Below are 19,466 nucleotides of genomic sequence, written 5' to 3' on the forward strand. Positions count from 1 at the left end.
GACCATCTATATTCGACGATCGATTTACTATGTCCGAGAGGCTTTAAAGAATTGTTACCATCATTACAAACCACCACATGATCTTTCCCTGTGTTTTGTCCTCACTGACACAGTTCCGACAGTCACTTCCCGGAAGATCATCCATCCTGAGACTACTCCAGCATGAGCATGATTAATCGTGGAGTTCTCTCAGGCCCTTTGACCGAAAAAGATAAGGGCATTTTGGTGACATAGGTGGCCAAATCAAATCTTATAAATCTCTCCGCAAGTCTCTGAAACCGGGGTGTCACAACTCACCCCCACTAACAGATTGCAACATCTTCGTTGCGCACCAAGACCGTCACCCCCGACGGTGTGAGTCCACTTGACTCCACACTCGTTTGGGTTCGGCTCTGATATCACTTGTAACACCCCGACCGCCATCTCTTAGTAGGGCCCATGTCCAATCCTAGTCCATAGGCTCATCTTCCTTAATGGGCGTCACGTCCTCTCACTATGCTCTTGAGCCCATCTATATTCGACGGCCGGTTTGCTACGTCCGAGAGGTTTTGAAAGACTTGTTACCGTCTCTACAAATCAACACATGATCTTTCCCAGTGTTTTTGTCCTCACTCGCACAGTTCCAACAGTCACATCCCGGAAAGTTACCCATCCTGAGATTACTCCAACTCAAGAACGCTTAACTCAGGAGTTCTCTCAGGACCCTTGACTAAAAATATAAGTGCACTTTGGTGACATAGGTGGCCATATAATTTTTTTAAACCTCTCCGCAAGTCTCTGAAACCGGGGTGTCACATACCTCAACCACTTAATTGCCGATGGTATCTTCTTAGACTGACGAAGGGCACACCTGATTGAAAAACGCTCTCGGTGTAAAGAACAGATCGCCGAGGTGGTGGTGGCCGACCTCCTATAGGGTGATTACGAACCACTTGACGAGTCAGCCTTCGATCATATCGCTGATGTCAGGGCCTTACAAGGGCGCCTCAAAAGACTGTGTTGTTACGTTATCCACTTAGAGAGTACTGATCACATATTCTGTGAAAGTGCTCGTGTGGAAGGGCCCTGCGCGTTTCTGGAGAAGATGGCAGCTTGTGGTGCGAATGTTCCTGTGGGAAAACTGGAAGAACTATGGGAGGAACGCGAGTTCTGTCACTCTGAGATCAAAAGGCTTTTGTTCAAAGAGCCCTCAAAAACCGATCTTCCAAGTATGATTCCCTAGATGCGGAATCGGCAGGGCGATGTCGCAAGGACTTAAGATTTTAAGATAACACTTCAAATGCGAAAGTATGAATAAAATTCTTTACTCTCCAAACTAATTTTGTATTTATTAGTATAATAGTTGCACCCGCTCGTCCTTACTAAAGGAGAGGGGTTGCTTACATACAAGGGAAAGTCGAGTTCGGATTACCGAATCACTTTATATTAAAGCACCAAAAGTCTCAGGCTAATAGAAGTAACGTTTGAGGTGGGACGCGTTCCACGAGTTTTGAACTTGCTTGCCATCCATCGTCAGAAGCTCATCGACGGGGTTATCGACTCTCATTGGTAGAGTATCATCATTGATCACCGAGACTAAGTCCATTCAGTCGATACTCGGATGCTCAATGCTCTCGACAAGGATAGTTCGCCGGAGATGATGCGTTCTCACTCTGTGGGATTTGTGCAAGTTGCTAAAGCTGCTAGGGCATCAGCTGATGCATTCTCACTCTGTGGGATTTTCATCAACAAAACGAGGTGAACTGATCGGAAAGGGTTCGGACTAACCGGAAAGGGTTCGGACTAACGAATGCTCCCATCCGTTCATTTTTGGAGTCGAGTTCCCTGCTGAACTGACTAACCACCATTTGTGAGTCGCAGAAGACGTGAAGATGGTTTACTCTGAGTCTTTTAGCCAGTCAGAGTAAACAATGCCTGTTATTACATCAATAATTTTTAAAAATATATTAAAACAAAATTTCTTAATTAGTTGATGAATTCTATAAAACATAATGAAATGTTTTGATGATATTTTTTTTTAGTTATTATTTTGGTAAGATTCATATCAAATAGCCGCAGATCTTGGATTCACTAACGGGATGATCCAATTTAATTTTTTATCAATACCAAATACTCCTTATTAATTTTTTTTTCTAAAAAATAATAACTGAATGGCAATTGATGGAATAAATAAGTTAATATAACTTTACATATATAATTATGAATTAGTAAAAATGTCGTTATCATGAAAGGTTATAGAAGCAAGGAGTGTTTTCTTAGTAGTTGAAGGTGTTCCTGGTAGCTGATCATCACCCGAACATCCTCAGATATTTCTGTTCAGAAATTGAGGAGAATCATTTTTACTATTGTTTAGAAAAATGGTTGTGCACCTTGTCTTTTTTTTTTTGTCATCTGGAATTTTATTGATAAACTTGGTTTACAAACCAAGGTGGATTACAACAGAAAGGAAACCAAATACCCAAACAAGGGAAACAGATGCTGGCTGACTACATGAATGTCCCCAGAGACTAATAGCCACAAGAGGCAAGAGAGATTACAAACTAATGATAATACAAGGAAAATAAAAGGAACTAAGCTCTATATTGAACAAAGGCATGAGAGAAACCCACCAAGCTTCCTTAGAACCCTGTTTATGTCGAAAGAACTAGAAGACCGGAATACCACACACCGAGGACAACTAGAGAGCAAATCGACAAGGAAGAAAGCAGGAGACAAACACGACCAGAGACACAAATACAACTACTAGCACACCTCACCAGCCGAATAGAGAGAGCTAAAAACACTAGGGAGAAGGCAAAAACCTTAAAAACGACAGGAGACAAGCCACGCAAGATCAGCTATTCTTACACGCGGACACTCGTCGAACCAGCTTCAGCCACCTACAGACTTAAAACTGACGACGTCCTCGCAAGAGAAGAATTAGAGAACTAATCCACTGCTTTGACTAAAACCTAATTCTAAGACTTCCAAAAGGAAACTCGAAGGAAGGCTAGTAGGTGACTCAGCAACGAATTAACATCCAAATGGCTCACACCAAGAACGAACCTAGAGCAACAACTAATCTCAAACCAACAAGAGGACTCTAAGAAGAGGAAGAGTAAAATTCTGGATTCAAACCCCCAAGTATATCAACAACCGCAAATTAAAAGACTTAAAAGCTGACTTAACAAGGACAACCTAAAGCCACCAACAAAACAAACTGGGGATATACCAAACGAGCTTGACTTGATGAGAATATAGCCAAAGGTAACCTAGACACTTTCTAGACAAAGAGACCTAACGCAGCACTACCAAGGACGGGAGAATACAAAGGTCAGATGTTACCGGAGAGAAGGCAAAACACATCTCGGCCGTAGTAGAAGCCGAACAAACCATCTATCATCATCAACGACCAAGGCCAAAGAAAAACCAGATCTGAAAATTCATTCAATAGAAACATCGACGAGACAGGGCAATCGCGGCTCACCATCACGGACCAAAAGGAGACGAACCTCGGGGAGCTCTCACCGATAACGGAGAGAACAAAACCTTGACGCCATTCCGAAACCTTCGAAACCAGATCCGCCGGAGAGGACTGAGAAAGGTTCAACAACAACTAGACATGAAGGAAGCAAACATAGGACGACCCTCTCACGACTCCGGCGAGAGGCGCCGGTGGCCGGAGAGGTCAGAAACGAGGAGGAAACCTTGGCGGCGGCTAGGGCGAACGAGTCTTCACGAGAGAGAAAAGGGGGAAAAAAAAAACATGTGTTTTTTTTTTGTTGTGCACCTTGTCATATATGGTCAAGTTTTGTAAGAATAAAAAATGATCATCTGACAAGTTGTGTAAGAATAAAGAAGGATCATCACATAATTATATATGTTTGCATGATATTGGTTATGAAAACCCCATCTTGTGGATAGCAACCGGAGCTCCATCAACACTCTTGATAGACCTCATCAGGTCAGATTGGATGGAGGCTTTATATTTGTTCTAATTTACAGTTCAATTAATTTAGTATTTACATTGTTGGAACTTTTTTTTGTGACCCAGAGATGTTGTTTTAGGTGAGCATTTACATAGATTGGGGTGCTGTTCGTTTGGTAAACCAGACGCACTACGCATATGCAAAATTGGTTCATGATTCTTTTGATCAGATTTGATTCTTAAATACAATTGAATATGAAAAAACAAAGTTGGTTCATAACTTTTTTGATCAGATTTTATTCTTAAACTCAATTGATTTTCATATTTCTTTAATTGTGTATTTGAAATAAAATTATTGCCTTAATAATAATTTAAAGTTTTTATAAGATAATATCATAATTATCATCAATTATATATAATTTCATCTAAATATATCACGTGGGTTCAAAATCTAGTAATACTCAAAAGATTAAATTAGCAACATATATTATTGTCACTTTAGTTTTAAATTGCTTCAAGTAATATAACAAAATTGTTTAAAAAGAGAAAAAAATAAAAATACAACAGTTTAGAATTGCTCTTATAAAATTTCTGAAATTTTCCTTACATAAAACTTTTAGAATTTTCTCTGTAGAAACACACTAGTCATATATGTTAACCGTACGTTAATGGCTAGTTCGATTTGTTCTATATTTATTTAAACTATAAAATTAACCTCTGTATCTTAAACCAGATCATGAGATATAAAACAATTATAATCTAATTATTAGGAGGGGTGATGTTTGTTCGTGCCTCTTTATAAAGCAATTGTCTGATCTGATTATTCATGGTAAGCCTTTGCTTTCTCACTTCTACCTCGACAAGATTTTAAGAAAGCTTTAAGCTTGTGTAGATTTAAGAAATATTTTATCATCCAATCCACCCATAGCAAGCCTTTGCCAGATATAATACGCCAAATCACTTCAAAAAATTAATGCTCACTTTGTTTGCCTATTCTATTGATGGCAAGCCCAAAACCTCCTTCACTTTTTGGAGTACATACCTCAGAGACCAAGCCACATGAGAAATTAATTGGAGTTGTAGATGCTCAATGGATTATTTATTCATCAAGGTATTCTTACCAGTTACTTGGTTACCAAGTATGCTATCTACAATCCTTTATTCCATAATTATCTTGGACCGACTTTTAAATTAATTTTTAAAAATTAAGGCAAAATTGTATAAGGAATCGATCGAACTCACAAGCATAGGTATCACTAGCATGTTGCTAGGTGGCTCTGCATATACACAAATCTAAAACTTAGAACAAGGTTTTAAAAATATACATATTAAAAACCGAAACATGACGAATTTTGACTTGGCATGACATGTTGTCTCCGGTTAAAAACTTAAAACTAATATTCTTACATGTACATAATAATTAACTTACATATGTAAGCGTGTGATGGGAATATGGGATCCGAAGCTGGTGAAGGAGTCATATCCATGGATGGAGCGAGAGATTTGTTCATCTTCGTCCCAAGTCCCAACTGATAAAAAACGAAGGCAGTAATGAAGAAAGAAACGTAGTAATTTATAATGTGCTTGTAATTGCTTTGTCAAATGTCCAACGGTTCGAATGATTTCCACGGATGCGTATGTACTAGAATATCTCAAGTTCGAGATCGAACCTTTTTGAAGCGAACTATGGCCCTAATTGATAGCCTACTTTTAAGACTTTAAAATTTTTTAAAGTCATGACAATCATTTATTTGCCAATCAGGCTTTTTTGGCTTTTAATTTTTTTAAAGTTTTGAAAGTCACTATTTTTTTTTTCTCTTCCTTGTTTTCCTTTTTTTTTAAAGCCTCAAATTCATGCTTTAAAACAAAACAATTTTTAAAACATTCTTTTTTTTCACCCTTTTATATTTAAAAGCTTTTCAAAAGTATATATAAATATTTTATATATTTTATTTTTATAAATTAATTATTCTCATTTTTTCTCTTTCTTTTAAGACTCATTTCAATAATAAATTTTATTTTTTCATCATCATCACTAATAATACTATAATAGAATTTATGAAATTCATCATTAATAAGAGAATAACATTCAAACAATGCATTGATACATGAAAAGTGTCCGTGATGAGATTGCTAATGCTATGTGGGCTAGTCGTCACTAGTTTTTTTTTTTTTGCATTATTTAAAATTTAATAAGTTAATAAATTGATGTCTACAACTTCAATTATTTATTTCTTATTCTTATAGTTGTTTGTTTATAATTAGTTTTCAAACAATATTTCATATTTGATTGATTTATATTTTTTAAAATTTTAATTTATTATTAATAAAATTTATTTTGTCATTAAAATGTTATATAAATTAATTTATGACATAATATATATTTATTATTAATACTTATAATAATAATAAAAATAATAGCTACAACTTTAAAAGTTGTTGGTAAACAATCATATTTTAATAGTTAAATTTTCTACAGTTAAAATATCTACAACCAAATTCTCTGCAGTTAAAATTTTAAAGTCAAAGTCTTTACAGCAAAAGTAACAGCCGTTACCAATCAGGGTCTATATTTGTGTTTTTTCTTTTGAATTTTTTAAGTGAAACGACGGCGTTTTAAGGTTTGTCGCTAAAGAAACGAGAAAAACAGTCAAACACACATTTGCGAAGCGTTCTGAGTATTTGGTAAAGACCTAAAGAGATATCCGACGAACCTCCGGCAAACCCCAGCTTCTACTCCGAGCGACCCTTCTTCCGACTCCTCTTACGCCGCCAGGATCTCACCCCCGTTTCTCAAGCTCCAACAATCTCCACCAGTACTCAAGGTACATATTCAAGTTTCAGACTTTTCGTTTCTTGCAGATTTGGGATTTGTATTTCGTTTTAGTTTGTGAGTTGTTTTTGTAGCTTTTTTGAATTGGGATTTGTGGGTTTTTTTGGATTCAAGTTTTTTTAATTTTCGTTTTTGTAGTTTTGTTGATTTGGTTCTATGCTTAATTCAAGTTTCAGACTTTTGTGTGTTGTATGCTTCGTTAGTCGTTACAATTGTTGACACCATTATCTCTCTCCTCCGCTAAGTTACTCCAGGAGATGACTTCTACAAGCGGTGCGAAGATCTCAATGTTTGGTGGTGCCAAGACTGGATTTGTTATCCCTAAGAACAAATTATCTGGATCATTAGTCCCGATTTTTCAACGTGGCACTACTAATAAGACCCTAGAAGGTGCTGATAAAGATAGTGGACTTCACTCGAAGCTGGGGAAGAGAAAGACTAAATGGGGTCCTGACTTGTCACAAGATATTGGAGTCAAGAAAGCTCGAGTTTTAGCTTACCAGGTATAAAATTGAATGAAATGTTAATGTGTACAACTGACTGTTACTTGGATGCTATATTGTGAACAGTTTCTTATACAATGACAAGTTAGCTTTATGTGTCTTTGATAATCAGTTGATTAATATTGAGATTAAGCTTTGGAATATGATATGAGTAGAGCCCCATATATAGAGATATGGTAGCTTTATGTATGGAATTTGAACATTTTGCTAGGACTGGTTTTAATGTTTGAATATAATTGGGTGCTTTTGCACAAATTTGCTGTGAAGTCAAGAGTGTTCACAGGTTTTGCAATTGAAATGTTAGTTTTTTGATAAGTGTAATAGATTCCTTTTGCAACGTGGTGCTATATTGTAGATAATATCTCGTATTTGGCCCACATTATATGTTGAAGCTCAATGTTCGACTTTTTAGTCCTTATTCAGTTGCCGAGAGGACTAATAATGTCATGTTAGTTTGGCCTGTTGGTACTAAACACGCATCGGCGTCTTCTGTGAATTGTCCAAAATGGAAAAATCCAATGTCAGGTACCACTATGTGATAAACTGCGTGTTTGGTGACCAATTTTGAGCAGAAACGCCTGGATCAAATTACACAGCGACTGGCATCGGGAACTCTTGAAGTGGAGACTAATAGAGAATCAGCTTTAGCTTCACAGAACAGCAATGATGTAAGTGATTTTCAGTACCTTTTTTTTCTTCTCCATTTATGATTCTTTAGCAATGTAAACTCATCTGCCGTTTATATGTTCATAGATGAGTATTGCTGAACAGCTGGAGTTTGAGAAGCGCGAAGCAATCGGTATGTAACAGTAAATTTTCCTCATTCCATGTAGACATTCGCTTTCCCTCAAGTAATATATAGTTTCTTTACGTCTAGGGGAGATACTCGAGCTGAACCCGAGGTACAAGGCTCCACGTGATTATAAGCCATTGCTAAAAGAAGCTAGATTACCGATTGATGTAAGTTCTTGCTTGGTTAGATGGTTTAACCTTTATCGAATCATGCATTTGTTCTCTCATGTGGAGTGTTGCCTTACTACCTATCTCACCGAATCTAGAAAGTCTTGTACATTTGTTTGAGAGATGGATCATGTCGTATCTTGCGAGAGTATTGAGAATGTATTGAGTTTAAAGAAAGGATAGGTCTTATTTCGGAGTGTGTTTCTCTTTTCTCATTCTAGTCCTGTTTAAAGTCATGTCAAAAGTGGAATATAATTATGTATCCTTTTGATGACTTTTATCTATTATTCCACCATATTTTATATATCAGTTGAGGGTTTAATATATCAAGCTGTTTAAACCTATACAACATCCTTTGGATTCTGCTTTCTAAGTTATGTGATAACTCAGCTTTTCACAGCTTATATTGTATATGGACCTATGCTTTTGCAGGTTAAAGAACATTCTGATTTCACCTTTCTAAGTATCATATTTGGTTCCCAAGGTGATACACAAAAGCGGCTCGAAAAAGTAAGTCACCTATGAATGTCATTGCTGCTATTCAAAACTACAGGTTCCTTACCTGCCTTGAGTCAACATCCTTCTGTGTCTTTTTCTAACATTTCTTTCTTATTGACTTACTGTTATCATTCCATTTTTACTCTGCATACGAGCTAAGTATTTTCATTATGGGAACAGGAGACGGGAGCCAAAGTACAAATTTTTGGTACTAAAACAGGAGGAGAGAAGGTAAATATTGGAATACAATATCATCGAGTTAACCATAATAGACTATCATTTTTGTTCTGCTTCTCCATGTTGGTCCCTAAAACTTCTCAAAATTCTTATTGCGAAGGTTTATGAATCGAATCGTGCAGGTTGAACTCTCTCCTTCACATGAAAATGAGATCCAGACGCCCTGGCAAACGTTGTATTTTCAGATATCATCTGACACTTACGAAAAAGTGGATGCAGCAATTGCTGTAATTGAGTTACTTATGTCTTCCGTTTCTGTGAGTTCCTAAATCTTCTATAAGAGAGTTAGAAGTATGATATAGCATTCTGTTATTTAAAGTCTCAATCAAATAATACTCAAAAGTATATTATTTTCCTTTGTAGGGAAACACGGGAGCTGGTGCTGCTCCTTCATCTTCCAGATCTGAAGATATTTCAACTACTCCAGTCCTGACCTCCGAACAGCCAACTGATAGCTCTTTACAACCTCCTGAAAGCCAACTCCAACAGCATGGTTCTTCCTTTCCTTGGGCTTCAAATCAAGCTCCATTTCATCCACCTCTTATACCCTCTGCTTCAGGTCATGGTTATAGTATCCAGGAGCAAGAACTGCCATCCAATTCTATGAACCTGAATCCTCTTTCTGCTCAACAATCATATCCAGTTCCTCATGACACACCATTACCTCCTGGTTCCCACATGCCTCGACCGCCAGATTCGTTCGCTTTTAACCTTTCCAACACACCAAGGGCCTATTCTGTGACTGCGCCTCCATATGCTGGCAGTCAGATACAACCAATAGGACAACATTCTACTATGAGGCCATCAACCCTATTTACTTTCCAACCTGTACATAGACCAACTTTGTTGCCAGACATAGTCTCAAGCAACATGGCCCAATCAGTACGGCCTCTGGCTCATAACTTTAGTCCACATCCGGTAGCTCATCAGCAAGATACTGAACAACCACCATCAATTCCCTTTCCCACAAGTATAAATCTGAAACATCTAGCAGAATATGGTTCTGGTGGTTCTATGCGTCCTATGTCAGTGTCAGCACATATTACTGGCAGGCCTGCTGGTCTTGCTCCTACTTATCCTCCCCAAGATCGTCCCATAAATACAGCTCCTAGGCCATTTTCCGGAGATTTTGGTTTCCTACCACAACAGCCAAACGTTGTTTCCACACCACATATATCTCCTAGACCCAACTCTCAATCAGCTCATCTCCCTCATCTGTCATTTCAAGCCCCATCCGTCACTCTAAACCCTCGACATCTTGGACAAAATTTCACAAGATTACAGCACTTCGACAGGCAGATGGAACAACCCTTGAGCCATCCATCTACGCCATTTCATGGTAACGCGAGATCTTCCAACTTGCAGAACTTTGGACCACCATCGTCTCATCAGATGATGCCGAGGAACTTCCCTGGAGCTCAATTCCCTCAGCATTCTACTCATTTCCCTCCAAGACCAGTCTTTCATCATGATAACCTAGTACCGCGTGGCCAGCCACAGATTCGCCACCGGTTCAACTCTGGAGTCCATCAAGTGTATGACCCGTTTTCACCCGGTGATGTTTAATTCAGTAGTCTGTTTTCAGTTGTATGTGAAGGATAGGACATTGTATGTTATTTTCAGAACAGAAATTACGAAACGTGTGTTCACGTTCATACTTAATTTCAGGAGACGCAAGATTTTCTTTTGTTGTTGTATTGAATGTAAAATTCGTTGGAAGTCCTCTGAACAAACCTTTCCGGAAAATTCAAAGCCTCTAAAATGTTGTTTAAGAAAGAAATCCCATTGAACTAAACCAGAAGCCTTGGCAATATCAATTTTAATGGTCCAACGGGGAGGGAGGAGTCTTTGTGATAGTCCTTGACGATTTCGGTAGCAATCAGAATATTCTCCATCAATAGTAGCCTTTCCTTTACAAAAGCAGACTGATCATTAGACGCAAGATTTTCTTTTGTTCTAACTGCAGTTATCTTAGAGATCACTTTATATATTTCACATTCCAACTAGATATAATCCTTCATTTCTCGTGCTTCATTTTATCGATGGACCATCTAATGTTTGTACTTGCTTGTCGCACAAATCATCATGAGCTTCCTTTGTTCTTCGAGAGAAATATCAGCTAGCTTCTCTTTCCCTAACGCTCGTAGAACTGGTTTCAATCCTTTGAGAATCGAAACAGAACACAGGTAGACCACAGGTAGAACTTTAGGGACTGCTGAATTTTAGTATGAACTGTCCCTTTTTGCCACAATTGGGCAAATCAGTTACATTGAAAGGTTACTTGAGAAATTCTTTGTCTATCTTCAACATATAAATCTTTATGACGTATAATTTTGAAATTTTAATCATTTGCAAAAGAGTCATCTGCAACTCCATTTTTCACAAGAAACTAAAACTTTCATAGAGTCTAAACATTTGAACGTCTGCAAAATAAGACGACATCGTAGAGTATGTACAGATTCTAGATTTTTGACACATAGTAAGTAGAACACTATCTCTTGAGTGCCAGAGGGTTCAGATGTTGGGGCCTGACCTAAGAATCCTTTCAAGCTTCTCGGCCTTGAGGTAATCATTCTCTGTAAGGGGTCCAGCAGGGAAAGGTGTGATCTCCACCACCAAATGAGGAGTTGGTAACTCATCAAACAGAGCTCTCACATTGTTGCAACACACGCTTTGACCATGCGCACTCTCCCTCCGTATTTGACAACCCTGCAATAGTAGTATCTACGTTTACCGAAACATAGAATAATAAAAAACAAGTGTGTGTGTGGTAATTATAGATTAGATGTGTTTTTTGTTGTTACCTTGTGAGATGTAGCATCTCTAAAATGATCATCATCTGAGAGAAGCGACGCAATGGCTTTAAGCAGACGGTTCCCTTCACCTTTGGAAGGTACCCTGTAGTTCCTTCTAAGTGTTCCCTTTGTTGTCGGGTGCCATTTGCTCACTAGCTTCCTCTTATCAGCTGCATCCTTTTCTGAAACATATATAGATACAAATATAAAAAGATTGTCTCATACTCCTTATTCCTTAACATAACATTTGAAGCTAGATAAAAATCAAGCAATCTCATTCTTGTTCGTACTATGTGTGAAATTGGATTAAAAATTTAGACTTGAACACAAATCCTATAGAGACAGATGAGTCGTCTTAAGTGTTGTTGTAACATAAGCATAACGATGTAGTTGAAACAGAAACAAAACCTGGTTTGTTGCCCTTAATGTGCTGAAGCCATTTTGAAAAACCAAGATCAGCGCCATCATCTTCAACATCAACACCACCGCTGTCCAAACCTAAAAGATTATGCACATAAAACAAAAAGAAACTCAAAACAAGGAACCATTGAAAAAGAAGAACCCTTGAGAGTAAGCAAGTAATTGATTAATTGAGGAACCATTAAAAAAGGAACCATTAAAAAAGAAGAACCATTAAGAGTAAACAAGGAACCATTAAAAAAGAAGAACCATTGAAAAAGAAGAACTCAAAACTCAAAACTCAAAACTCAAAACTCAAAACTCAAAACAAGGAACCATTGAGAGTAAGTAAGTAATTGATTAAAAACCACACAAACCAGAAACGATAGGGTTAGACTTGGATCCAGCAAAACCAGCTTTCACGAGAGCGTAGAAGACACAAATTCGACCAGCCCATAATACAGGGGTCTCAAGCAAGGAAGCACGAGGAGGAGACCCATTTGAGGTTTTCTTCTTCCGATAACGAAAAATTAGATGGCGGGTTAACTTGGTTCCAGGAAAGATGGACTTCTGAAGAAGTGAACAAGACGGGTTGGAGCTGGAGCTGGAGAGAGTAGGGATCGTTGAGTAGTGAGATCTCAAGTAGGAGGACACTGAAGGGACTTGAACCAGTGAGAGTTGCATTGTTTCTTGATCTTGGAGCGGCTGAGTTTGGGAGACTTTTGCTGAATGGAAGTAGATAAGTCGTAACGGCGTCGTTTTGTAGGTTTTTGTTTTGTTTTGTTTTTTCTTTTGTTTTTAAGGTTTTTTTCAATTTAAATTACAAGAAAAATAAAATACAAGCCCAGCCAGGCCTTTGTGTTGTTTGGGACTAGCACATAATAATAATGAAAGTAATTAGCCAAACCTAAATTGAGAAACCAAAATGAACCAAATACATCAATTTTACCGATAGAAAACCTTACACTCGCATTAATGCATGCAACAGTTGAGAACCACAGCTCTGGAGCATTTCAGAAGCTAGTTTAGGGGTTTGACTAGTTTTCTGCAACCAATAAAGTCATGTATATATCCTATCAAGTTTATCCTTTATCTATATATATCTACTATTACTATCTAGTATGATTATCATAGGATATCTTCACACGTAATATTTTATGCCAGTTGATATATGTCGAAACTTAGAACTGATAGGATCTTTTAAACTTTAGACCGCAAATAGGAATGTTGTTAAACCTTGCTTCTCGCCCAAACACAGTTATAACCAGATTCGAAGCTCAATAGGATCAGTATGGTTCCCACAAGCCATTTTGAGAATCTCCTTTATCACTTGGCTTATATATAACTAAAAGTCTAAAACAGAAATGGCTAAGAGAGGTTAAGAACCCCACGGGTGATGGGTTAGCTTATGTATCTCACACATCTTGAAAGTGCAAAGTAAACCCCCAACCCCGAACCATATGTCTTTAGATGTTAATGTGAGGATATAACTCTCTGATTACTCACAACGCCGTCGAATCGAATGTTTGAGATACGAAACAGAATGAAAACAAGAACGAGAGAAAACAAATGAAAAGACACCACGAGTTTAACGAGTTCACGCCCAAACCGGAACGCTACGTCTCGCCGGAGATATCACTCTTGAATCCAGTATAACCTTTTAATCACTCCGATTAGAAGATCTCTCAAGCTTCTCTCTTTCTCACTCTCTCTCTCGATCTAACAAACTTAAGATCGTAACAAACTTCTTCTTACTTCCTGAATGAGATAAGATTAGCCTATAAGCTAGTCAACGGCGAATAAACTTGTCAACCGTCCCACGTGCTTCTCACGGGCTACTCCTTTTTTGCTTAAGAGATCAAAGCCTCTCTTCCACCAAGAGTCTTCTTTATACTTAGCCACACTGAAGACTAAAACCTGAGTCACTTCCTTCAATTCTCCACCTTGACTCTGGTTGCCTCCAAAACAACTACCCTGTTCTAGACTCTGGATTGCACCTCCAATACTTGAGCTTCACCACTCTTAACTTTAGAGTTTAACCACTCTTGTCCTTGAGCTTGACCGCTCCACAACCTCCCTGAACTTCACCGCTCAGTTCTCTTACTAACTCACCTCTTCAATTATCACGAACCCGGAGCATTTGCAAAGCTCCATCAAAATTGTCCACCGGTAAAACCTTAGTAAAGATATCTGCCGGATTACACTCTGTCGCTATCTTCACAAGCTTCACGATACCTTCACTGATGATATCTCGAATAAAGTGTAACCTGATATCAATGTGCTTAGTCCTCTCGTGATGCACCGAATTCTTAGCTAACGCTATAGCACTTTGAGAATCACAATGCACCTCCACTGCACCTAGAGGAAAACCAAGTTCCTCTGCCAAACCCTTCAGCCATATAGCCTCCTTTATAGCTTCTGTCAACGCCATATACTCTGCTTCTGTTGACGAGATAGCAACCACCTTCTGTAACCTCGACTTCCAACTAATCGTGTTGCCACCTGCTGTAAAAACATATCCAGAGATTGATCTCCTGCTGTCTCTATTGTTCGCGTAATCCGAGTCACAATAGCCTCTCAAGAGAAAATCCTCATTCTTCCGATAACAAAGCTTCTTCCCTTCTGTTCCCCTCATATACCTCAGAACCCACTTCGTTGCCTGCCAGTGCTCCTTTAGTGGTCGACTCATAAATCGACTAATAACACCCACTGGATAGGCAAGATCAGGTCGAGTACCTATCATCGAATACATCACACTACCAACAGTATTTGCATAGGGAACAACCTTCATTCTAGCAAACTGATCTTCATACTCCTGATCAGTAGCTGTCCTCAATTAAAAATGTACTCCCATTGGAGTAACTACTGCGTTTGACTGATCCATCTTAAAGGTTCTTAATACCTTCTTGACATACTCCTCTTGTGACAAAGTCAAAGTTCCTGCAGCACGATCTCTAGAAATATCCATTCCCAAGATCTTCTTAGCATCTCCTAAATCCTTCATTTCAAATTTTTCACTCAATAGCTTCTTCAATCCACTAACCTGAGCCTTGTCAATCGAAGCAATCAATATGTCATCGACATATAGGAACAGTTAGATGCGTGTATCATTTTCTGACATCTTACAATACACACAACTATCGTAGTCACTCCTTTCAAAACCAATGCTTCTCATAAACTCATCAAATCTAAGATTTCACTGCCTAGGCGATTGCTTCAAGCCATAGAGAGACCTCGTGAGAAAACATACCTTTTCTGGACAGCCTTGATCAACAAATCCTTCAGGCTGTGCCATAACAATCTCTTTATCCAGAAAACCATGCAAGAAAGCTGTCTTCACATCCATTTGTTGCAATTCCATATCAAACTGTGCAACCATCGACAAAATGTATCTAATGGAAACATGCTTGACAACTGGTGAAAAAATCTTTGTGTAATCGATACATTCTCTCTGTGTAAAGCCCTTAGCCACAAGCCTTGCTTTAAACCTCGGAGCCTCAACACCCAGTATTCCTGCTTTTCTGGTGAAAACCCATCTGCACCCTATTACCTTCTTGTCCTCTGGTTTGTCTCCGAGATCCCAAGTATGATTCTTCTTCATAGATTTCATCTCCTCTTTCATAGCTTCATTCCAAAACTCCCAATCAGGATCCAAAAGAGCCTCTTGATAAGACTTAGGTTCTGACTTACCACCATATTCTGTATAATAAGCATATCCCACCATATTGGACTCATTGTACTTCTTATTGAACTTGATTACCCTCTTTCCCCTGTCTCTCATTAGCTGGTAATCACTAAGATCTTCTCGATCTTCTTCTGAATCTGACTCTACTCGACTTTCTTGTCGAACCTCTGAATTTTCAGCCTGATCTGTAGCACTAACCATCGGATCCGAACCAAGAGAAGCTCCACCTTGAACATTAACAACTTGTTCCACTCCACCTCGATCAGTATCATCCGACTTATCTTCAACAAACTCAAAATCTGTCTCATATGGAATCACCGTAGTACTATTCTTCAGATCCTTATACATGATCTCTTCCCTGAACATCACATTACGACTGATCACGCATTTTTTCTCCTCCAGAAGCCATACCTTAAAACCCTTAACTCCCTCAGGATAACTCATAAAAATTCCTCTCTTAGCTCTTGGATTGAGCTTACCCTGGTCAGCGTGTACATACACCAAGCAGCCAAATCTCCTTAGCATACTCATATCAGGTATTGCAGAAGTTCACTTCTCTTCCGGCAAAGCAAAGTCAATAGCCGTAGAGGGTGATCTGTTAATCAAATAATCCGCAGTTGCAGCTGCTTCTGCCCATAATTTCTTCTCAAGACAACTCTCACTCAACATGCTTCGCACTTTGTCCATGATAGTCCTATTTAATCGTTCTGCAACACTGTTCTGTTGCAGGGTGTATGCACATGTCTTATGCCTTACAATACCAGCATCTTTGCAATAGTTATCAATTGATGATTGCAATATTCCAAACCATTGTCAGTCCGTAACTTCTTAACCTTCTTATCTGACTGGTTCTCCACCATCGTTATCCATTCAACAAATTTCTCGAAAGCCTCATCCTTCTTCTTCAGAAAATAAATCCACACTTTCCATGAATAGTCATCAATAAAGGAGATGAAATATTGGCAGTTACCTAGTGACGGTGGATTGTGTGGAGAGCCCCACAAATCTGAATGCACATAACCTAACTTTTCCTTAGTCACATGCTGAGCTGGTGCGAAACTCACCCGATGATTCTTACCAAACACACAACCCTCACAAAACTTCAACTCACTGATAACCTCCTTATTTAAACATCCTTTTTTAACAAGAACCTCCATCCCTTTGTGACTCATATGTCCCAGGCGACTATGCCAAAGTGTAGTTTCATCCTTAGAATTCTCAGAAACATTCGACTCTCCTGTTTCTGTTTTGCCCTGAAGAATATACAACGTTTCTCGTTTCTGACCTTTCAAAATCATTGAACACCCCTTTAAGACTCTCAGAATACCATTCTGTGACTTGAACCAGCATCCCCTGTCTTCAAGAGTTCCCAAAGAAATTAAATTCCTTGACATCGTAGGCATGTATCTAACCTCTGTCAAAACAACCTGTATCCCATCAGAATTTCTTATTTTGACATTCCCTATTCCCTTAACTTGAGAATAAGAATTATTCCCCATTTTCACAAGCCCTGCATCCAACTCCTTGAACTCTTGAAACCAGTCTCTCCTTGGGGTGATGTGAAAAGAGCAACCCGTATCAAGGACCCATTCATCAGAATTGCCCGATACAAGTAAAGATGTATCTTTAGCCATTAAAACCATCGCATGATCTGTACCAGTTCCTGCCTTAGCCAGGCTAACCTCTCCTTTTTCAGAACGAGCAGACTTTCCCTTATTCTTTTCAATCCACTTATAGCATTGTTTCTTGAAATGCCCCTCCTTACCACAAATCCAGCAAACTCCTTTCCCTTCTCTAGACTTAGATTGAGACCTTCCTCTATTCTTAGATCCATTGTTACTAACTCCCGATCTACCTCTAGCAAAATAACCTTCTCCTACAGACTTGCTGTTTTGAGCTACTTCTCTTTCTTTGTCTCTCGCAGCTACCATAACATCATCCAGCCTAAGTTTCTCTCTTCCGGTACTATACTTCAGCGTCTCAACCAAACTGTCAAACCTAGCTGGAAGAGAACTTAAAAGAATAATAGCCTGGACCTCATCAGAGACTTCAATCTGCAAATGATTCAGATCCGCTACAATCTTTAAGAAATCATCAATGTTCTCATCAATCTTCTTACTGTCCTGCATCTTGAATGTGTAGAAATTAAGTTGCGAGTAAACCCGATGTGGAAGAGATGTAGGTTGGAACATCTTGTCCAACGTGGCCCAAGCCTCCGCCGCAGTATCACATAGCTCAATATTCCTAAGCACCTTATCAGCGACATTGAGAAAGATTACGTTCTTCGCCTTATCGCATCGCTCTAACCTTGCCGCTTCATCTGATTCACGCTTCTTTTTCTTTTCTAGATCTTGTTCTTCTTCCTCCGAGAGTCGAGGAACCGGAGACTTCTCTACAAGCACATCCTTCAATCCGATTACACTCAGATGTGCTCGAATCCTCGTCTTCCATAAAGAGAAGTCGACGGAGCCATCAAAGGCCGCAATAGGAACCCCAGACATCTTCGATTCAAAACCACCGCTCAACAACCGTAAGCTCTGATACCAATTTGTGAGGATATAACTCTCCGATTACTCACAACGCCGTCGAATCAAATGTTTGAGATACGAAACAGAATGAAAACAAGAACGAGAGAAAACAAATGAAAAGACACCACGAATTTAACGAGTTAACTCTTCGTTCACTTCGGAATCCACTAGAACCTTTTAATCACTCCGATTACAAGATCTCTCAAGCTTCTCTCTTTCTCACTCTCTCTCTCGATCTAACAAACTTAAGATCGTAACAAACTTCTTCTTACTTCCTGAATGAGATAAGATCAGCCTATAAGCTAGTCAACAGCGAATAAACTTGTCAACCGTCCCATGTGCTTCTCACGGGCTACTCCTTTTTTGCTTAAGAGATCAAAGCCTCTCTTTCACCAAGAGTCTTCTTTATACTTAGCCACACTGAAGACTAAAACCTGAGTCACTTCCTTCAGTTAAAAGTAAAAGAATGAGAAGAGAAGACAAATAAGTAACTGCGGTTCTCTATTCATTGCTGAAAGGAGACACTATCTATTGGAGGATTATAAGTAGAGAATGTGTTGTCGAAGAGTTTTGAAATGGCTGAGAGAGGTCAAGATTTGTGGTTCATTATTCTATGGTTTTAGGCAAAAGAAGGTTTGACATGATTTGTTTTTGCAGAAAATACTACGTTACATCATTTTACATGAGTGAAGTCTGAAGTTGGTGTAAAATCGTCAATCATCAAGCAATTCCAGTGATCCGGTAGATAATTCCAAAAAAAAAAATTACATTTTAAAACAAAAATAAAATTCCAGTGTTTCGGTAAACAACTGTTTATGTCATTTTCTTACATAAATATTAGAATTTTGTCAATGTTTTCAGGCATGGATTTCAATAGTTCAAAGATTTGAAGATGTCAAAGGTTACGATATTGTGGATTGTCTACCATTGTATATAAGACAGATATATTTATATATATATGTTTTGATGTAAACGTATTTATCATTTCATTAATATAATTTTTATGGTCTCATTGGATTACATTAATTTATTTATAATTTGACACATAATTCATCTTAACTAGATTAAGACTCGTGCTAGAGCACGGGTTGAAATTCATTTTATTTATATTGTAATTTTTT

The 19,466-nt window shown here is 38.4% G+C and overlaps 2 protein-coding genes across 13 annotated transcripts; one reads left to right on the top strand and one right to left on the bottom strand.

Moving 5' to 3' along the window:
* The first annotated feature begins 6,509 nt into the window (after positions 1-6,509).
* Positions 6,510-10,671, top strand: LOC104710588 (uncharacterized). Of its 12 annotated transcripts, none has more exons than XM_087467247.1 (9): positions 6,510-6,732; positions 6,986-7,243; positions 7,816-7,911; positions 7,997-8,042; positions 8,121-8,203; positions 8,636-8,713; positions 8,882-8,932; positions 9,061-9,195; positions 9,302-10,671. In XM_087467247.1, the coding sequence occupies exons 2-9, from the start codon at positions 6,998-7,000 to the stop codon at positions 10,502-10,504; spliced, it is 1,938 nt and encodes a 645-aa protein (XP_087323373.1). In that variant the 5' UTR covers positions 6,510-6,732; positions 6,986-6,997; the 3' UTR covers positions 10,505-10,671. The 12 variants fall into 12 exon arrangements, 11 of the variants coding, with proteins under 11 accessions (XP_087323373.1, XP_087323375.1, XP_087323377.1 ...); XM_087467249.1 differs by having other exon boundaries at positions 6,521-6,732; positions 7,769-7,911; positions 8,862-8,932; positions 9,039-9,195; XM_087467251.1 differs by having other exon boundaries at positions 6,521-6,732; positions 7,769-7,911.
* A 615-nt stretch (positions 10,672-11,286) lies between these two features.
* LOC104710589 (uncharacterized) lies at positions 11,287-13,073 on the bottom strand. The gene is made up of 4 exons (XM_087465144.1): positions 12,510-13,073; positions 12,142-12,231; positions 11,743-11,915; positions 11,287-11,647 (listed from the first exon to the last, which is right to left on the bottom strand). Exons 1-4 carry the CDS (start codon positions 12,814-12,816, stop codon positions 11,453-11,455), a joined length of 765 nt encoding a protein of 254 aa, XP_087321270.1. The 5' UTR covers positions 12,817-13,073; the 3' UTR covers positions 11,287-11,452.
* Between the last annotated feature and the right edge of the window lie 6,393 nt (positions 13,074-19,466).

This window comes from Camelina sativa, chromosome 9, assembly GCF_030686135.1.
Source record: "Camelina sativa cultivar CO46 ecotype springtype chromosome 9, ASM3068613v1".
Classification (NCBI taxonomy): Eukaryota; Viridiplantae; Streptophyta; class Magnoliopsida; order Brassicales; family Brassicaceae; genus Camelina; species Camelina sativa.